The 20,106-nt window shown below is 42.9% G+C and overlaps 1 protein-coding gene across 2 annotated transcripts; it reads right to left on the reverse strand.

Annotated features, from left to right (window-relative positions):
* Window positions 1-868: 868 nt before the first annotated feature.
* LOC311250999 (ubiquitin carboxyl-terminal hydrolase 31-like) lies at window positions 869-18,541 on the reverse strand. Of its 2 annotated transcripts, none has more exons than XM_084343235.1 (16): window positions 17,011-18,541; window positions 12,840-12,977; window positions 12,609-12,697; window positions 11,513-11,605; window positions 11,136-11,271; window positions 10,717-10,867; window positions 10,344-10,524; window positions 10,129-10,240; window positions 8,865-8,959; window positions 7,570-7,647; window positions 7,287-7,416; window positions 6,910-7,029; window positions 6,593-6,818; window positions 6,310-6,468; window positions 5,201-5,353; window positions 869-5,081 (listed from the first exon to the last, which is right to left on the reverse strand). In XM_084343235.1, the coding sequence occupies exons 1-16, from the start codon at window positions 17,575-17,577 to the stop codon at window positions 3,550-3,552; spliced, it is 3,960 nt and encodes a 1,319-aa protein (XP_084199361.1). In that variant the 5' UTR covers window positions 17,578-18,541; the 3' UTR covers window positions 869-3,549. The 2 variants fall into 2 exon arrangements, with proteins under 2 accessions (XP_084199361.1, XP_084199360.1); XM_084343234.1 differs by having other exon boundaries at window positions 869-5,084; window positions 17,011-18,539.
* Window positions 18,542-20,106: the final 1,565 nt, after the last annotated feature.

Here is a 20,106-nt window from a genome sequence, read left to right on the forward strand (position 1 = left end):
CCTCTCTACAGTGCATCAAGAGCATTAACGTGGCGAAAGCAAAAACATGTAAACTGATTCAGCATGCTCGACGCATTGCGTTCAGGAGTCAAGCAGGGTAATGTCACGCTTCTTGTGTGTTAAATCCAGATAAAAGTTGTTGAATTCTCCACTGAGGTCTTGCTAATGATGTTCTCTTGGAGCTGATACAATTGGCAAATGATTATTGATTTCAGCAGCAGAGGAGGCTGGCTCCTTTACAGAACAATCTTGTGGCCGGTTGCAGTCTGTGATTTTTCTAATTGCATTCATACATGCATATTAATTGAACAATCTCGTGTATTTCTTTAAAACACGACACCAAATGCTAATTTTCTGGAGGAAAAAGGTAAAGAACACGGAGCCGTCCTGCTTCTGCATGTGAAGGGAAGCGCGTTGCAGCCCCATCACACCACAGGCAATTTCTGAAATTTCATCACTTCTCAGACTGCACAAGAGGTGAGAAGTGAGAGGGTGAAAATGTAATTCCCCAAACTGATGACTGTTACACAAAATTACAAGAATAGAAAGACAAAGAGGCAGCATTAACTCTTAATATGCCTAGCCTTGGGCCAAACTAATAAAACCACAATCGAATCAGCTCTAAATAAATGATGGCGCTGTAGTTTAATAACACATCATCTCCCTCTCTGGCAGCATTGGTTTCGACGGTACTATACATCTCCATAATCCCACAAGTTCAAATTGAAGGACAAATTCACGTCGGGTGCTGCTTTATATCCCTAACTCGTTATTTTCTGTGTCCTCTGAGATTTTTTTAGGCAAACACTGAGCTCCACCAAGTGGAGAAAATGAGAAATGTGCACAAAAGAAATCATCCAAAGCCACGTGTCAACAAAATGTTACTTCCTGACATGATTTTATTTTGTCGTTGTTGTCTCGCATTGCTAAATCAATGCCGACACATCCCCCAAGAAATATGAACACAGTACATGTCAAAAATTACATTATATCACAGGGTATAAATGGAAAAATAAAAGTCTGATCATTCTCATGCATTTGTGAAAGTAAATCACTCCACACAGCATTTTGTTATATTTATACATCCCTCTATAATATGAACACAATATCACTGTATATACTGCATGTGTTGGGTGTAATAGCACAGTATAACACACTGTAGCCACCAGGCACTAAAAAATAATCAATCCTTTTACTCTGTACCATGTGCCAGAGAGCTACATGAAGTAGCTTGTGGTCCGGCTGCTTGGGTTACGCTCCTGTACTGTGACACTGACATTCAGTAAATCATTAACTCTGATGTATATTACTACAACTGTCAATATTCAATTTGTATTTAATGATGCCTTCCAGCGCAATCGTTCACAGTGAAATATGTCTTGTAGGTGTTTTTGTTAAGACAGGTTTGATAAAGACAAGAATTGAATTAATAAAAACAGTATCAAATTTTGCATCATTACTTTTTTGGGGGGGAATCTGCGGACAAAAGCAGAAGACAGCGTGGTAACAAAGAATGAGTTCAGCATCTCATCTTGAACCTGTCAGAAATCTTGTATAAAACACTACCGTCTTTAGTCCAGCTTAATTTCTCAACTCTCACAGAGGCTCTGGTATGAAACTTGTAAACTGCAGCAATGTTATGTCCCAAAGCCATATAAAAAGTTGTTAAAGGTGCACTATGTAGTTTTGGGGAAGAAATCAGAAGAGAAATATCCTCTTTGACCGACCTTTTATATGTCTAAACAGACTGAATGAACAAACTTAAAGGACAACACAGTTTCATACTGTTTTACTGTGTTTATATGTGGCGGACCCTGCCACCTTTCTAACTTCAAACAGTGTTCTGGGGACCTTATTTTCCGCTATTAGTTATAGAAAAAGAAATATCTCTGAGTTTGTATTTTTACCTCACTGATACTGTAAATACAAAAATTAAAAGTTTGAATTTCTCCTCCAAATCCACATAGTGCCCCTTTAAAGGTTGAGAACTGTGAGGAAAAATGAGACAAAATGAATACAGAAAACATCAATTTGCAAGTGAGTCGATTTACTTTGAGGGAGTGAATGAGCAATACTTATCATTCATACAAAAATGTATATTACTTTGAAGAAATGTGCAAACAAAGCTTTAATAAAGGATGCCTTAACATGCTCTCTGATGCTGGCATTTGGAAAAATATACAGTTAGAAATATATACACATCCAAGAGTAGCACGTCTACATACTCAGTGTGGGCATTAGCAAGAATCTGCTTGCATAGTTAAGTGCATGCATAAGCAATTTTTTTTTTCTTTTTTTTTTCATGCAACAACTGTCGTATACTTCATGAGCGGTGATCTCAATCCGTGTCGGTGTGTTTCAGTGCTGATCTACTCCGTGATGCAAGCTAAAGATGTGCACAAGCTGTGATGTAGACAGAAGATGGGCTGACTCAAACATACCACGATGCTCTGTGCGCGCGTATGTTTGAAACGAAAGCAACCCCAGCTGTCTCGCGAATATGCCGTCTGTGTGCGAGGTGGCTTTTTACATTGACCCTGTGTTCGTCTGAGAGGAATGTTTCGGAGATGTCTGGCAGTCTGAAGAAGGCTGATCTTCGTGGTATCAGCAGCTGGAGGGCAGAGGTGGTGACGGGCGGCGGAGGTTGTCTGAGGGGTAACTGGTTATTACAGGTAAATAAAAACACACACATTTAAGAACCATTACGAACCGAAGGTCTCCAGACATTTAACACCAACGACACATGCTTCATTCCTGCACTTCTCCTCTCTCTCTCTCTCTCTCTCGGCCTCTCGATGACAGTCTCTGCACAAAAACACTTCTTAAAGGCTGTTGCACGATAACTACACCAAGGAGCATAATGTAAACAGCAGTTCAGGTTAAATAGGCTTAAATCGTGTTTTACTTGAAACGACATTTTCAGTGCTTAATAAATATTAAAATTGAATTATAAATTTACCAACACCTGGAGTTATACAATTCAGATTAAATACTTTGATTATCTGAGGCACTGATGTTTGTTGTCGACATATGGCTCTCGGTAGTGAAGGAGAGCTGTACATAAAGATTTTTGGAAATAATTTCACTGCATCAGCATGTTAAAAATTGCCAGTAAACTTCCTTTGGTGACTGAGTAGTCCGTGTTTGACGTCTCTCAGAAGTTCCCTTTCCGACATTACATCTGCTTCCCATCTTGTGCAAAGTCACTTTTTATTCTCACCTCGTACCGAGGTGCACGTCTCTCAACTATGCTACAGACAGAACAAGGCAATAATGTCAATACATGTGCAGTCCATGCTTATTTACAATACATTATAATATTCCTCAAAATCAATGCAATCCATACAAAGTGCTTCGTTAAAATCCATTCCTAAATAACTATTTAACAACGTGGACAGGTAAGTGTCCGGTATGGCAGCTGGTATTCAGTAACCACTGTAGAGCTACAGGTGCTTTTAAAGATGTTTGTCAGACACTCGGTCTAGTTTGATGGTTGAAACACCTCAGAGCTGCACGAGAGAGATTGTTATGAGGCCGACTAAAATAACGTCACTTGGCCCTGTGGCTAGTTTGTGTGGAGTTGATGGGGATCTTCCTCGACTGCATTGTCTTTTTCGCAGGCTCTTTCTTCGTAGGGTCTTTTGCGTTGGCAGAGGATTGGGTGGTTGTTTCTGCTCCAGAAAGCTTGGACTTTGTGGAGGGCAGCAGTGAATGCTTAGCTGCAGCGGACGCCTTCGAGGACTCCTTGTCTTTGGCTGTGGTCACGTTAGTCTGGGCCTCTGAGGCGACATTCTGGGCTTTCTTGCCCGCTCCGTGTGGGGTTCCTTCCTTAGCTGCGTCCCCAGCACCATCCTCCGGACTTCCTTTAGCTTCTCCCGCCCCTGCTTTCCCACCATCAGTTGACTTACGGGTCTCTTTGGGCCTCAGAGCAGTTTTGAAGAAAGATAAACCTTTCTCCTCTGTCTTACTGTTCCTCGGAGGTCCCCGTGATGGTGGGGCTGCACTTGCAGAGGAAACACCTACACTCGAGGATCGGAGACTAGCCATGGAGGAGCTGCTGCTCGAGCTGCGGCCCGGAGGCTTGTTCTCCGCAGCACGGCCCGGCCTGCCCTCCGCTCTACTTGCAGCACTCGACCTGGAGGGAGGACCTCCAGAGCTAACCTTCCTCTCTGGGACCGCATTGGCCCGCGAGGATTCACGGCTAGTGCTCCTGTCTGCCGCTCTAGTCCTTCCTGAGGCTGAGCTTTTCTCGCCTCCCGATCTGGGTGATGTCCTCCTCTGAGGGTGTGAGCTTTGTAATCCCGGAGAACCACTCTTCCTCTGCTGGGCAGAGTCAGAATGTTTTACCTCCGGGGTTTGCGATGATCCTTTCTTGGAGGGGGTTGCAGTTCTGGAGGAAGCAGCCTTGCTAGTTTTAGGCGGTCCATCGCTTTTGTCCTTGGGGTTGGATGCTGATGCTGCACTCTTGGCCTGTGTTCGAGACTGCAACTTGTCGATGGCTGGGGATGCAGGAGACAATGAGCTGGATGACGTTGAGGACGTGGCAGGACGCTTCTTGGGACTCTTTTCACTCTCTACCCCGGTCTTCGTTGAGCTCCTTTTAGAACCAGCGCTATCCACAGACCCATTTCTTTGCTTCGGCTCCTTCGAAGCTGCCCCGTGTCGAGGACTGACCTGTTCGGCAGCAGTGACCACATTGTTGTTATCCCCGGCCTGGAGGGAGCTCCTCTGCTCTGCCTGTGCCACAGCCTTGGAGTGAACCTGCTCTATCAGCCTCTTACTGCCCGGATTACCGTCCAAAGCTGCGAGGGCCGACTTGCCCCCAGACATTTTTTCAGGCTTAGGTGACCCAGTGAAACAGGACGTATCAACCACCTCTCCTATCATCTCCAGTGTCGGGGAGGAGGAGTGGGATTCCAGGGAGAAGCGTGAAGGAGAGTTGGAACGGAGCTGGAGCTTAGCGGAGTGGGACCAGGATGGTTTGGTGCCATTTTCAGTGAGCGCCAACGGGCTGGCAATGGAAGATCTTGAGGAGAATGTTTGCCTTTGCATGCCTCTTACTGCTTGCCGGCTCGATAAGCCTGCTTTGTAAAAAAGACACACATCAATAAAATATTTTTTAAAGAAATGATTCGTAGTTGCCACCTTTGAAGCACTGAGAACAAATCAGAAATCGTGTGTGCTTGGATGAGTCTCTCACCATCGTCCTCGCTCCGTTCACCAGCAAACTCAGCGGATTCAGAGAGGGAGGCCAACGAGGTGCGTCTGGATGAACCGGATGAGGCTTGGCTAGGCGGACGGCTGCCCATCAACCGACTGATCCAGTGCTCACACAAAGAGGAACTGGTAGATCCTGAAGTCCAAAACAGACAGTGGTTGAAGATGTATAACATATTACATAGAGAACATTTAAAGGGCACAGATTATGCATTCCCCTTATTTCTGATATATAAGCGACAATGTCGGATGTTCATTGCTAACGTGGCCAAATTTCAAATAAAAACTTTAGGATTCAGACTGCTATGAATACTAGGTTTCTAACATGTGTTCCTACTTTTGTTTGTTGTCATCAGCTCCTTTATTGGTGTTTTGCTGAAGGCAAAACACGCCCATGAAGTGCAGGGATCCATCCATCCGCACAGTCTGCCTAGTCATATCATATTTTGTGGAAAATATATTGTCTGGTTTACCCTCTTCCCACCTGTCCTCCAGCTGCTCTGCTTTTGATTTACACAGTTTCCTGAAGGACGGAGAGCTGTACCCGTCACCAACATCTGCTAACTGTAACGTTAGCTGCTGTTAAGTAGTTGGCATAGTTAGCCCTGGTACTAAAGCTGAGTCTCCCCACCTGGTCCTCAAACCCTGGACCTAAAATACCTCCTCCTCCCAGCGGTCCACTGCTCCTCTGCAAGAGCTAACTAACTAGCTGAATGGCTAACTGAGCTAACCAGGTAAATAACAAGTAAAGCTTTCTGTCCATCAGTATTCTCTCCCTAAAACATGATCCAGTTTCACTTAAATCAGTGAATAAAATTATGAAGTTGTGTTTTGTACGGTAATCTGTTGGAGAAGCTGAAGTGAAGCTTTTAGGGAGGACTGGAGATAAACTGGGTTGTTTCAGACAAAAGATAAACAGAGAGGCTGCATAAAAGGCCAATATAAGATAAGTAAGGATGTTTTTGTGAATCATGCTCAGCTCTGTTGGAGCTCCAGAAACTAAATATAGAGCTGGAAACGAGCATAACAGGTCCCCTTTAAACATGCACATGAGAGATTGTACGAGCTACTATCAATAAAAAAAAACATTACCTCCCACAGAACTGTTGGCAGACCAAGATGGAATCGTGGCTCGTCTTTGATAGAACAAGATGTAGCCGGTCTGCTTGCAGACGTCATCTTCAGACATAGGCTGAACGTCGCTGTCATCGAAGCAATACCACTGTCCATCGATGGAGTTCTTACAGTGAGCTATAAGACACAACACAATAAAGTATGATGAATATCTTGGGAAGCTTTCATGAAAAGAAAACCACAACCGTAAGCAACAGGTTGTCGATCAGTGGTTGTTGATGTCTCTCTGCTGCTCTGTTACCTGTGTAATGTCCTCCCTGCATGGTCCCGTGATGGTTACACACTGCGTACAGGTCGTAAAGGTAGTCCTCCGGGTCACGGCCCATCCCGTAGGGCCGTCTCCATGGCGACCAGTGGGAGGGGAGGCTCCAGCTGCTCTGGCTCCTCTTCACCATGTGGGGCGCCATGTCCATGCCTGTGAGCGGGAACTTCACCATGTTCTGCATTTTCATTCGCCGGTCTCCATCCTGTTGTCGCAACACATTTAATGCATTTAATTTGACAGCATCATCTGTCACTGTACATTTTTTTTACTTTTTTACATTTCTACGTCAGTACCTGTCTGAAGCGTTTCAGGTGAAGTATGAGGATGTCCGGCAGGGTCCACAGACTGAGCTTGATGCTGCCCTGCTGAAGCTGCTTACAGTGTGGACATCGCCATGCATCATCAGGAGCCAGCTGAAGTTAAAGTGAAAGAAAACCTGCTCACATTCTGTTGTTTGTTGTTTTTTACCTGTTAAACTTATTTTACACAATATTATAAAGCAAAATATAACGTCGAAGAGAAAAAATATACTCCAACAACTCCTTTCCCACAGTTTACTCTCACACACTACAACCTAGAATACAATAATTAACAGAACCCATCTTTAATCCACATATGTATGATATTGTCAGCACTACTGCAGCCTACATGACGCCACGTCTCAGCCTACCTGTTCCTCTTTGGTGTACAGTTGAAAGCACTGGGCGAGCGAGCAGGTCTGAGGCTGCAGATGCTGCTCCTTCACTTGACGCACACTTTCAGCGTCTGGGATGTATTCATCCTCAGTTCTTTTGAAGAGACTGTGGGCAGAACGCAGCACGAGTCACAGAGGGATCACGTGGAACTTCAAAAGACCTTCACTACAGCTCTGAACGGACACGTCACACATCAGCCCCGAGCTTTGTTACGTAAGTGTGCGATTGGAGCTTCAGTTCGTGACAGATCTCACTTACTAGTCTTTCGTCTCTTTGTCCCATTCAACGACGATTTTGACGTGAGGTGGCCCTCCAGGACCGCAAGACTTGAATGCCCTGTTGAGAATTAGATTAAGAGAACGCCATGTTATATCTTTTATTTAGCTGATTTCTTACAGCACAAAATTATAAGCGGTTAGACTACAGTACGTTTCACCCCAAAACCACTGATATGAATGCAAAAGTATTTATCACAAATACAAAAAAGGAGCATCAGAGAAAGAAAATGTCATTGTGTTTGATGACTTGCACATTGAATTAGTAGTGCGATGTCACAAAGTCACAGAATTAAAGACGGGACTACTGACAAAGCATTCAAGAGCAGTGTTTTCTGTGGGAAAGAGGAGCTTCTGTTGGTGCAAACTTTGTCTATTTAGCTTTAAAGATCTATTACACGCACAAGAACATATATAAAACACTGAAGGAAAGGAACAAACAAAAAAGCATAATAGGTCTGCTTTAAAACAACCAAAGAGCACATAGACCAATGGCCAAGCATCAGGGAGAAGAAACTATTTAATTTGTCAAAAAACGAAGCATACTAAGTATGTATGATTGTTAACAATTACAAAAAATCATAATACAGACAGAGAATTGTATATAAAGCTCCTAAAAATATAGGAAAACTTATCTCTAATCCGAAAATAACAGGAAAATCTGCTCATCAGTCATCCAAATCCCTCATTTTACACTATCTTCCTGCAATCACTGCCTTCACTGCTCTGGTTCATTGTGCAGTTTATCAGTTGTGCGCTACAGGTATTGTTGCACATTAAATATAATATGAAATATCAATAAAATATGTCACTTAGTCAGAGGTCATCATGATAGAAAAGGGGTTGGGAACCACTGATATGCCGAGGGTTCATTAAGCTTACTCAGATACAATAAATGAAAATTTAAATATACGTTCTGGCAAACCAAACAAGCACTATATAGAGCCCCACTATAACTCAAATAAGTCTGTGGGTTAATTTTCTGTTAGTTTTTCATACAGTACCAGAGAAGCAAATGTCATTTTTTCTCATTCTGCTCATTTTAAATAAATCAATGCAACAAGCACAGAGGTCGACACCTTCTTAGAAGAAAATCCATAAAAGCAGACGAGCTATTATACATCTCAGGAGATATTTTCACATCAATACCACTGAAGAGTCGGCCTACATACTGTAGCTCTTCAATCAACTTGAAGTGGATTGAACACGCTGCAGGGTTTATGTAACGACTATTCAAGTGGGCTAACACTCCCCCCTGGTGGTGATGAGTGACATTACCTCTCCACAGAGGGATGGCAGAGCGGCTGCTCCTCCTGAGGCAAGAGATATGTGATCCCAACCACTCCTACCACACGCAAAGTGAAGGGCCCTACCTACAGACCATCAGAGATGAGACATTAAAACACATTACATGAAAGCCACCGGTGGAAGAAGTATTTGTATCCTTTACGTAAGTAGAAGTATTAATTCCACACTGTAAAAATACTCAGTACAAGAAAAAATCCTGCATTCAAAACCTGACATGAGTAGAAGTATGTTCAAATACTTTTGGTACTGTAATCTACATGAATGCATTATATTCTATACTATCATTATATTTGTGGCATCCCTGTCCCGTGAGAACCACGTATCTTTAAAAAGTCAACTTTTCATAGACTCAGAAAAACAGCCTGTTTCCAGCCTTGTGAAGATGCAGTTAATCCAAGAGAGTTTTAAAATAGTTTATTTAGCTTAAAGGATAGTTTATCCAGAAATAACAATTTGGTAATGAACTACTCACCCACATGCAGATAGAAATTGTGGCGTAGTTTCGTCAGCATTTTGCTAAACAACTGAAGTAGATGGGGACGGAAGCCCTAATAGCCCAAACTGATTTGAAAAGATGCTAGTTACACCCTTGACAAGCAGTCAAGTATGGGCACCCACTTCAAACAGGGTGCAGGCTAATGCATTTAGCTTAGCAGCTACAGGGAAGTTGCCTGCTTTTCAAATGTCCTTTAAAATCAATGGAGCCATTTTGTGTTATTTTTCCATTGTTAAATTCGTTTTAAAACAAGTCCCCATCTGCTTCATTTGTTTAGGAGAATGCTGCAACTCTGTTTTGCAGTGAAGCTCCAGAAATGTTTTGTCTTGACTTTCCACTGTCATGTGGGCGAGTAGTTAATTACTGAATTTTCTTTTATGGGTAAGGATGTCCTTTAAGAAGTAGATGTACTTTCTCAAGCCGTAAAGGAACATTCATAATCAACACATTTGGCTATACGATACAAGGTTTTCACTGGACAGGAAGGGTGTGAAGAAATGTAATCTGAAAAGTAACAAGTAACTAAAGCTGTCAGACGAATGTAGTGGAATCAAAAGTACAATATTTACCTCTGAGATGTAGGAAGTGTAAGATGACATAACACTGAAATACTCAGGTAAAGTACAAGTACACTTAAAGGATAGCTGTACTTAAGTAAAGTACTTTGTTAAATGTACTAAGTTACATTACATTACTAACAAAGACATTATTAAAAGATAACGTGCGGATGTAACGTACCTGCACAAAGACTCCAGGGCGCAAAAGATGCCTCATCTTCTCCAAGATCTCCTTCTGAAGTACATCCCACGTCACCGTACGCTCCAAATACAGAATAAATGGATTACCAAACCTGCAGGGAGGGATTACAAAAACAAAAAAAGGTTTGATCTGCATCAGTTTTAAGGAATTCTTTGAGGTAAGGTTTGCTGATGTGTTTCAGTGTCGTTGGATACCTGCGTCCCTGCTGTCCAGCGCAGGCTCTGTTACACACCAACAGGACGATCTTCTCAGCCTGCCCGCTGTTCTTATTGGGGCTCTGAGGCGGGGTGGTGGGCTCTTGTATTTGTGTGGATATCCTGTTATTGTCTGTGCCATACTTCAAGTTGTTCTGGTTGAGATTTGCATGTGGGCTCCCTGTAATAAACACACACAAGTTACAACAGTTGACTCAAAAGTCAGTCCAACATGCTGGTCAGTGTGTGTAGCAGCTCCCTAAATGAAGCACTTCTCCACTATTAGTCCTTTTCTAATCTAATCTCCACTCCTACTGGCACAGCGAGACAAAGTGCAAAACTAATTTCTGAGGGCATAAACAGGATGTCGTACCGCCTCGCTTGGAGCGGATCTGCTCTGGTCTGAATAGCTCGGGCGTCTCGAAGGCAAAGATGGAGTCGCTCTCCTGAATGATCTCGAGGTCGTCGTCGTCGTCGCAGAAGGAGCGATGAAAGCCGTCGTAGTACATTTCAGTGAGGACGATCTGAGCGGAGGAGGGAAACGTAGCGCGTGTGAGTGTGGTTTTCATTCTGATTGATTCTTTTGATGAAATGAAATGAAAGCACAAAATCTACTAGGTAGTAACAAGAAGGAGGCGCTTCCAGATATAAAAATGAGGCTTTATATTCTTAAAAACAGATATTTTCAAAACACTAGGGCTGATTATTTTCATCCTCGATCACTCTCTCTAATCCTCTCACTTTCGATACAGCAATGGCTTCAAAAAAGTTCAGTTTCTAATAAGACAGCACCTGTTGGGCAGGGATTTTGGTCTCTGAGGCCACAGCTTGTCTCAGCCTGGACACGGTGCCAGAGAGAGGCACAGCCACCCCGACTCTCATACAGTGGGAGCACTTTCCTTGGTACACCACTGTCACATACAGGGGGCTGCAACACAGAAACGACTGGAATTAATTGGCTGTTTCGTAACCGAGGCTGGACTGATGTTTCCAAGATAGACAGCATCTTCTAAATTTAGCCTTCTCCTGTCAGATGTTTCATGGTGTTTGTCTTGACACATCTTTTTAATGCCGGGTTCAGGCTGGATCTCGTCTTTTGGATACAGGGGACTTTTTTTTAGGCTGATAGATATTGTCTTACTCATAAGCTGGATACGGAGTCACCTTACCGTGTGTGAGGTACCGGGATTGGCAGTGAGATGCAGAGGAAAGGATCAAAGGTGTTGCTCTGTTTCTGGCAGTGAGGGCAAGTCAGGGAGGACCTGCACGGAGACATCACAAGAATAATAAAGCGCAGCTTGAAAAGTGAATCCTTTTAAAGCAACGGTTCAAGGTTTTATTTGATTTCTTTCCCTAACTTAGACGAGAAGATTGATACCAATCTCGTGGGTACACCACAGTAAACATGAGCAGCAGTTCAGTTTAGCTTAGCATAAGGCTAATAACAGCTGGCCTGGCTGGCTCTGTCCCCAAGGTACTAGCAACTTTAAAGCTTGCTAATTAACATTTTATATCTAATATGTAAAAATGTTGTAGTTTAACATACTGTTGTTTTTACTGTCAGCAAGATATCCAGGAGGTCCGCTGCACAACCGTCTTCACCTCAGATGATGGAAGGAAAATGACTTACATTTGGAGCCAGGCTAGCTGATTCCCCGTTTCCAGTCTTTGTGCTAAGCTTACTGGCATAACTCTCTTGAGATTTCTCCTAAACAACTGGAGTACATGGGGATTTGTTTTAAAATATAAAAGAAAACAACCGCAAAAAGCGTAAAATGGCTCCACAGAGCTCATACGGCATAATCATAATAAGTCTCTGGAGGTCCCAAGATCCAGAATTGATTTGAAATGACATTATTTACACCCTTTTTTTTTAAGCTATTTAATGTTGTTTACTTTAATTTTTTAAACAAGTCCCCATCTACTTCAGTTGTTTAGGAGAATGCTGCTATGCCGTTTTGCTGTGAAGCTCCAGAAATGTTTAGTGGACTACAAAACTTCATCAGACTTTCCATCGACATGGGGGGAGTATATAATGACTAAATTTTCAATTTCAGGGCAAACTTTTCCTTAAAATATCATTGGTGCATATAAAGATCTAATATTATGTTGTATTCCCTGTTGTTTGAATGCATGTTAAACATATCTACCTTTACATTTATGGACAATACATCGCATTTTGTTTCTACGTTTGTTCTACTTTAAAGGTCTACAAATGTACAAATAAAACATTTAAAAATATTTTTCTAGATTGTAATATGTCACCTGTATTGTGCCTGAAACAGCTCCTGTACAAAAGATCCAGGTGCTGGTAGTGGAGATCCTTCAGGGGGATTTTCTTCTTCCACTGGAGGCTGGAAAACAATGACTCGGTGAACATGAATAACATAATGCAGTCGCCAGCAGTATTGCAGAAAAAGGCGGCACCATCCAGTCAAAACATGAAGATATTGTGCAGATTTCCAACGTCTGACTGTGCTCTGAGTTGCTGTTTACCTTCCTGGGCGGTCTGATGTCCGGGTGGACGATATGGTTGAGGTCTTCATGAACTCTATCCAGCAACCAGAGGAGGAATTCCTGGGCGTCGTGCTGGGAGTTACCCTTGAACTGAAGGGCGCTCCTCGACACCACATTCTGCAGCACACGACAGCAGGACAAACACATAACGGTTAAAGTGGACTGTCCTGAAACAGGAATGATTTTGTAATGTACTGAGTCCCACACCGTTGCCTTTCATAAAATATTCAGCATGTTTGACCAGGATGATGATCAGCACAATCCTAAAGGTCAGCAGAGGTGAGGGGGGTGATGGTGAGACGCAGGCATGGAGAAGCTTTTTAAAACCAGGACACAGGCTGGAAATCGACAGCTTAACCCCACAGACAATTAGCTATTGGTGATGACAACAGTGTGTACTCTACAGAGCCAACCCGGGCTGGCAGCTATGAAGTGACCTCTGCTAGCTATCAAATGTCATGAAAGGTCAAAGATATGAAGGGACTGTGTACTCTGTGCCTTCCCAGCGCCGTCCCGCGGGACGTTCTCCCTCATTCTGAGGGCACTTCCGAGGCAGCGTCAGCATTTTGCGCACACTAAGAGCTGGCCTTCCTTCTGCAGCCACAGAGGTTGTCTTTAAGTAAAGCTCTATTGATGAAGTTAATCTCAAGCCAGCTCCACAGCAGTAGACTCCTTTGATGACGGGACACATTTTAAGATGGAAACAATTCAGAGATTTAGACAGCGGGTGAAATGCAGACAGAGTAATACGGATGCATTGTTTGAAATATCTCTATAAATAGCACAGCCTGACAGAAATACTGTGTCCTATGAATGCTCATGCTGTGTGTTCATTTCAAGGTTCTGGTAAAAAAAAAAAGGTAAAGTGTCCAAAAATAGTTAGACGCTTTGTGTAAATGAAATCAGTGTCAGTGCAACAATACAAACATTCAGCAGCTTTGAGCTCAGCTGTACGTTATGTAATAGGGAGCAACCTTCACGTTTAAACATATAGTGGCAAAATACATTTTGAGTCATTCATAACAAAAGCTTCAATGTTATTGTTACACATTAAATACTGTCGGTAGGTCATATATATTTCACAATGTTATTTTGCAATAAATAACATTATTTATTGCAAAATCAAAAACTGTGGGGATGCCAAATTGCACACAACACATATTCCTACATAATGTTGCTTTAAAGTGACAGTTGCCTTCTTTTAGGTGCCTTAAATACATCTTGCTGTAGCTACTGTTCAGCAGGGCAATGCTCTGCTTCCCTGTCGGTGCTACATGCTGCACACAGGGGGAGAGCTGACGGTATACATCCCCACATCAAAAGAACTATCTCTTTAAAAGTTATAAAGAAAGAAAAGTATTTTTGGCCCAACAACCAGGGTAGAGGTTCTTAAATTAACAGATGTGGTGAGGGGTAAAATGTCACACAAAGCCTGTTGTTGCCTGTGAGCTTCTCTGTATTCACTCAAACAACCAATCAGCTAGTTAGCCAGCATCTAATTAGCCAATAAGACAGGTGGAAGGATTTACAACGGAGCGATCATGTCTCCTGCTGCTGATTGCTTGAAGTTCATCATTTAATATCCCGACAAAACAGACGACCCACATAACATACATTTACCTGGTGTTGTGTCCGGGCTGCCACCTTTTTCTTGGATTCGTTTTAATCATCAATCACATTGTCAAATTAAATATCACTTTTCCCAAATGGTGCATGTCTCCTCTTGTAATCATTTGCGTAGATCGTGCTCTTGGGCAGTTTGGACTGTGTGTACAGCAACATTATCTTCAAACTAATTTGCCTTTGAGAGTAAAATGCACTCGGATAATTCCCCGGTGTTATTATTACGGATGTCTTCCTAATGATCTTTAAGTGCTTTGTGTTTCGGCTCAGAATGTGGTCTGAGGCCATCCGTCACATTGCTGAGCTGTAATGTACGCTAACCACAAAAAACTGCATGTTTTGCTAAAGACCAATTAGCTGCAGTTAAGGTTGGAGAGCAAAATCTTATTTTTGCCCTTTAAAAAAACACTTTAAAACATCTAAACGTCACGTTTTTTGCGATTTTAGAGGGAAAACTCTGTAACATTTCGACTGTATGACCTCCAAAACATACGAGGGATGATGCTACTGAAACGTTTACATCAGCATTAAAAAAAAGAACAAAAAAAGAATCGCCATGAGCTTTTAGATACACTGACAGGCTTCACAAATGAGATACTAAATTTGCCTGATAGTCTGAGTTTGCACTTCATTTCCCCACTGAGTTAAACATATCCAAGGCCTCTCACTCTGAACAGAATAATCTATATCCAATCAGACAGTTTGTACTCTGGCTGGCAACCAAGGTGGAAAAAAAAAATGGACAGAAATAGTAACACTGTCAAGAATATGCAATGTGTTGAATGGCCCGGTTCAATCTAGTCCCTCTCTATTGTGTATTTTGGAGCTTTGGGAAGAAGAAAATAGATTATCAGAAAGAAAAGAAGGACGCAGAAAATGCAGTGTCCCTGCTGTGAAAGAACAAACCTTTGTTGAGTGTGACAGGCAAAGTTTTCAGTGCTGGGATACAGTTGTGAGGGGAAAGGATGAAAAGGAGACGGACAATAGAGGAATTCAAAAAACTTTTCGGAGTTTTATAACATCTGAGATCTATTCTTTTAAAATATCAATTTTAGTCCAGAAGCGCTGATTTCACCCGTTTCATACGCCAAGAAAAAGGCTGATTGTGAGCGCAAATATATCGTAAGGCATCTGATTCAGAATGTACCTTTTTTAAATAATTAAAATAATAAGTTTTGCATTTTAAAAACAGTTGTTGACAGGAAAACCAGTCACTCAAGGCCAGTATAATCACTGAATCTGACCCTGTCTGATTTTTGAAGGAATTTCCTAATAATAGACAGACTCAAATTGGTATTTTAGACTCACCAGTGGGACCAAAACATCTGTCAATGGTGTTATAGATTCACTAGGGCTTCAACTAAGGATTATTGTCATTGGCTATTAATCTGTCGATCATTCTCCCGATTAACCAATTAGTTGTTCAGGCTATAAAATGGTCGATCAGTGTTTCCCAAAGCCCACGATGACATCATCAAATGTTTTGTTTGGTCCACAACCCGAAGATATTCAGTTTACTGTCACATTTAAGCCCTTGGAATCTGAGAATAACAACTTTTTTCTTAAAAGGAAAATACTCCAACCATTTAATTATGAAAATAGTTGCTGATTAATTTAATAGTTGACAACTAATCCATTAAACAGTTCACGGTGGTGCTAATGACCCCACTTTATATGTATTATCTCAAGTGGTAGGACACATGAGGCACAAAATGAGGCTGAGGTGTTGCCGGTTACCCAAAACAGCCACTTGTGACTTTACTCATCATTTAAGATTTAGACTTAAAGGAGCACTATGTAGTTTTGGAGAAGAAATTCAAACTCAGAATTTTAATATTTACAATATTCATGAGGTAATAATACAAACTTAGAAATATGTATTGTTTCCCCAACTGAATAAAGAAGCTGCTCTCAGAGGAAAATAAGGTCCCAGAACACTGTTTGAAGCTAGAAAGGTGGCAGGGTCCGCCACATATAAACAAAGTAAAACAGCATGAGACTGTGCTGTCCTTTAAGTTCAGTTTGTTTATTCAGTTTGTTTAGGCATAAAACAAAATAAGGATCTTTTTCTTTCTTTTTTCTTTTAAAGGACAACACAGTCTCACACTGCTTCACTTTGTTTATATGTGGCGGACCCTGCCACCCTTCCAGCTTCAAACAGTGTTCTGGGGAGCTTATTTTCCTCTGAGAACAGCTTGTTTTGGAAAAAAATAAATATTTCTGAGTTACTCATTGTTATTGTTTTACAATTCTGAGTTTGAATGTCTTTCTCCAAAACTACACAGTGTCCCCTTCAAGATAAAAGCCTGGACAACCTGGAAAAATGTCATAAAATGACATCTCAGTTTGTTGAGGTCCTCTGTGAGTATTAAAATAGACCAGTGGTACTGGAGGTGCTGTGTGTGGAAACTTTATTCTAGTCAGGAACAAATGATCTAATGTGGGTCAGTGAGAAGCCAGTCCCTCAGTATAGCCTACATGTTATCTGTGTGTTTGTTGTATTAGATATATCAAATCAGCAGCTCACCTTGAAGTCCCTGCTGTGCTGAGGCGTGTACTCAAAGGTCCAGAGAGCCCGGACCAGCCCGGACAGCTGCTCGGTCACCTCCCCGGACTCCTGCTGCTGCTGCTGCTGCTGCTGCTGCTGCTGGCTCGCCTTCTTCTGCACCAGCACCCCGTTGGACTTGGCCTTGTCGTTCCCGCTGCTGCTGGTCGGCGTCTCGCCCCCCTTGAACTGCTCCAGAGCCAGGTACTCTGCGAACAGCTCCGTGTTGCTCAGGCACTGCAAGATAGCGTTCATGAAGCAGGTGTTGCCGTGGTTCTTGAGCCCGGCGACCCCGGGCACCTTGTCCCCGAACGGGAACCCCCCGCAGTCGCTGTCGTCGGACGGCAGCGACCCCCCGGTGGTGGTCGGGATGGAGGCGGCGTCGTCCTTCTCGTCCTCGGCGGCCTGCTCGTCGGTGCTGAAATGAGAGAGAGTCGACAGAGTCCGGAGAACCCTGTTCATAAAGCTCCCCACGGAGCGGACCGAGCTCCTCCGGAAGAGCTTCTTACTGAAGGATTTCTTCTCCTTGTTACTGACAACTTTCGACATGGTTCACAGCGTGATGGCTTCCCCCCCCTCCCCGCGCGCGTTTAAATCCAGAAAGGGCCCCCCTGTTGTTCAGAGCGTCGCCTCATCGTCCACCTCGCGAGGCCCGGGCATATTTCACAGAAACTAACAGGCCTGGCAGTTCTGGGCATCATATGGAGACAGTAGCATCAAATCAGCCCACTTGCAACACTGCGTCGGATTGCATAAACAGCCTCCACGGAGAGCCTCTGTCGTGAACGCTCGGGGTCGTCCCGCACCAGCCCGCAGCCATCATCATCTGGGTCCGGTGACATAACATCACCTGTGTCACTGTTTGGACACGCAGGCGAGGCGGGGGACACAATGTATGCCGCACATAAACATCAAATCCACCTTTCACGGTTCGGCTGAGAGGGATCCTGAGCGGGATCCCTCATCATTTATTAAAGAAACCGCAGCTCCACCCTGATATTAAAGGTATTTCTTACACCTCCGGTCAGCACATCCGAGGTGATGCAGAGGCCGATAGTGTTGGAGATATTTACCCGGGTGGATGTCTCGTCCCTGAACCCCTTTAAGCCGCCTCCACGGGAGCTCCGCCGAAGTGAGGAGGAACACCCCGACCGGAGCGGCACAGCGCGCCGCTCCCTCGCCTTCCGCCGCCGCGGAGCATCTCTCCGTGAGCCCGATGTGACACAGATTCTCCCAGCGTTCCTCCGAGAAAGTTTTCGTTTCTTTATTTTTTTCAAACTCACTCTTCGTGCGCCTTAATTCCTCCTCATCCGGATGGGATTGACGGCGAGGCCGCTTCTCCTCGCCTCCATCATCATCATCTGTAGGCTCCGCGAGATACTGCAGGCAGGGCGGTGACGGCTGACGTCAGGGCCGAGCGCTGGTCCATGTTGGAGGAGAGCAGGTAGAGCAGCATGTGATGCTGGAGGAGGCTCCCGGGCCCGTCTCTGGACAGCACGGACACGGACGTGCGCCGGTTGGGCAGCAGCGGCAACCAATTATCAGACATCATTCACAGAATAATAAAATGAGTCATGTTTTTATTTTACTGGGTCTGCAACACGCTGGAGTAACCTGCAAGACCATGAAGAGGGTTTATATTTTTGTAAAATGTTCTTATAAATTGAACAAATCCGGAGTTCATTATCTTTAAATCTGCTTGTAATTCATACATGAATCTATTCAGGGCTGCAAACAGCAAAGATTTTTATTATCAATGAATCTGCTGATTATTTTCTTGATTAACTGATTAATCATTTGGCATAAATCAAGTCAGAAAATCACTATTACCTGAGCCACGGGTGCCGCGATATTTACGATAATCGCGATATTAGAAAATAAATCGATATCATGTTAACACATATAATAATAAAAGATGGTTCCACCTGCCTCTATGTATTTTAAGGGGTGATTTATTTTCCCAAAAGAGACAAAAAATAAAGTAAACAAAGTTAAAGATACAGTGGATTGCTAGAAATTTTCCAAATTTCTATAAATATCACGATATCGTGAATTTGGTTGGCCTACAGTAATCGTGTAGTGAAAGTGATATCACGAGGTGACATCTTACACTGATATTTATTCAGTTTAATTTGGGTTGCACATTGTGGATTTTGTTAAACCGACTCCGATAATCCATTAGTTACCTGCTTCTCATGATAACTGATCATTTCACATTTTTGTATTTTAAAAAGAAGTTCATAACCTGTAGTTCATGGGAACCTGAGATTTGTTTTGGTAAAACTCCTACACCCTTCTCCCAGAACCCTTGTGGACCGTGTTTAATTACAATCATACTATCCTCCACTGTGTGGCGCCACCCCATGCATCCGGCGATGGGCTGCACTTCTTCTTTATGTTTATTGACGGGTCACAAAGCAACTTTAAGGTGCATATCCCCAACCACTGTATCATAGTTTGTAAATGCTACGTGTTGAGTCAATGAATGTAATTTGGCTTCATGCAATCGGCTTCATTTATGGGCTATAATTTCACCAATACCGATAAATTGCCGCTAATATCAATTTCCCAAAGTTGGACCGCTAATTTATCGGTCCGATATTAATCGTGCATCCCTACTTTGATAGACTAAAAAAAGCAGCGAATCATAACATCCGAAAAGTTGGAAGTAGGTATTGTTCAGCATGTTTGCTTAAAAAAATCACTTTAAATGTGAATCAATCATCAAAATAGTTGCAGACTCTTTTAACTCTAAGTAGGCCATTTTTATTCATCGATTCATCACTTCAGCACTAATTTATCTTGTAGTCTATAGTAGTTTCCCAATCTGATCATTTTAGCACATCTAATACACGATTGGAAGTAGGGCTGGGCAATACATCGATACATCATCATTGTGACGACACTATAGACTATGATGCTGCGTAAGTGTTGTCTTTTCCTGGTTTCAAAGGCCACATTACATTAAAGTGAAACCACACTGTTCCACTTCCAATACCCACTTAGTCAATACATCCACATTACTGATGATTATTTATCAGAAATCTCAAAGTGTACTTCTGTGGAAGTACCAATAGT

The sequence above is a fragment of the Pagrus pagrus genome, assembly GCF_965226575.1.
Source record: "Pagrus pagrus genome assembly, chromosome: 21".
Lineage (NCBI taxonomy): Eukaryota > Metazoa > Chordata > Actinopteri > Spariformes > Sparidae > Pagrus > Pagrus pagrus.

Excerpts from the sequence above, each read along its gene's own strand:
- LOC311250999 (XM_084343234.1), bottom strand. The coding sequence starts at position 17,577 with ATGTCGAAAGTTGTCAGTAACAAGGAGAAGAAATCCTTCAGTAAGAAG. Across the intron at positions 10,525-10,716 it reads GATCCGCTCCAAGCGAGGCG|GGAGCCCACATGCAAATCTC; the intron begins GTACGACATCCT and ends TGTTTATTACAG. Across the intron at positions 5,085-5,200 it reads TGAACGGAGCGAGGACGATG|CAGGCTTATCGAGCCGGCAA; the intron begins GTGAGAGACTCA and ends TTTTTTACAAAG.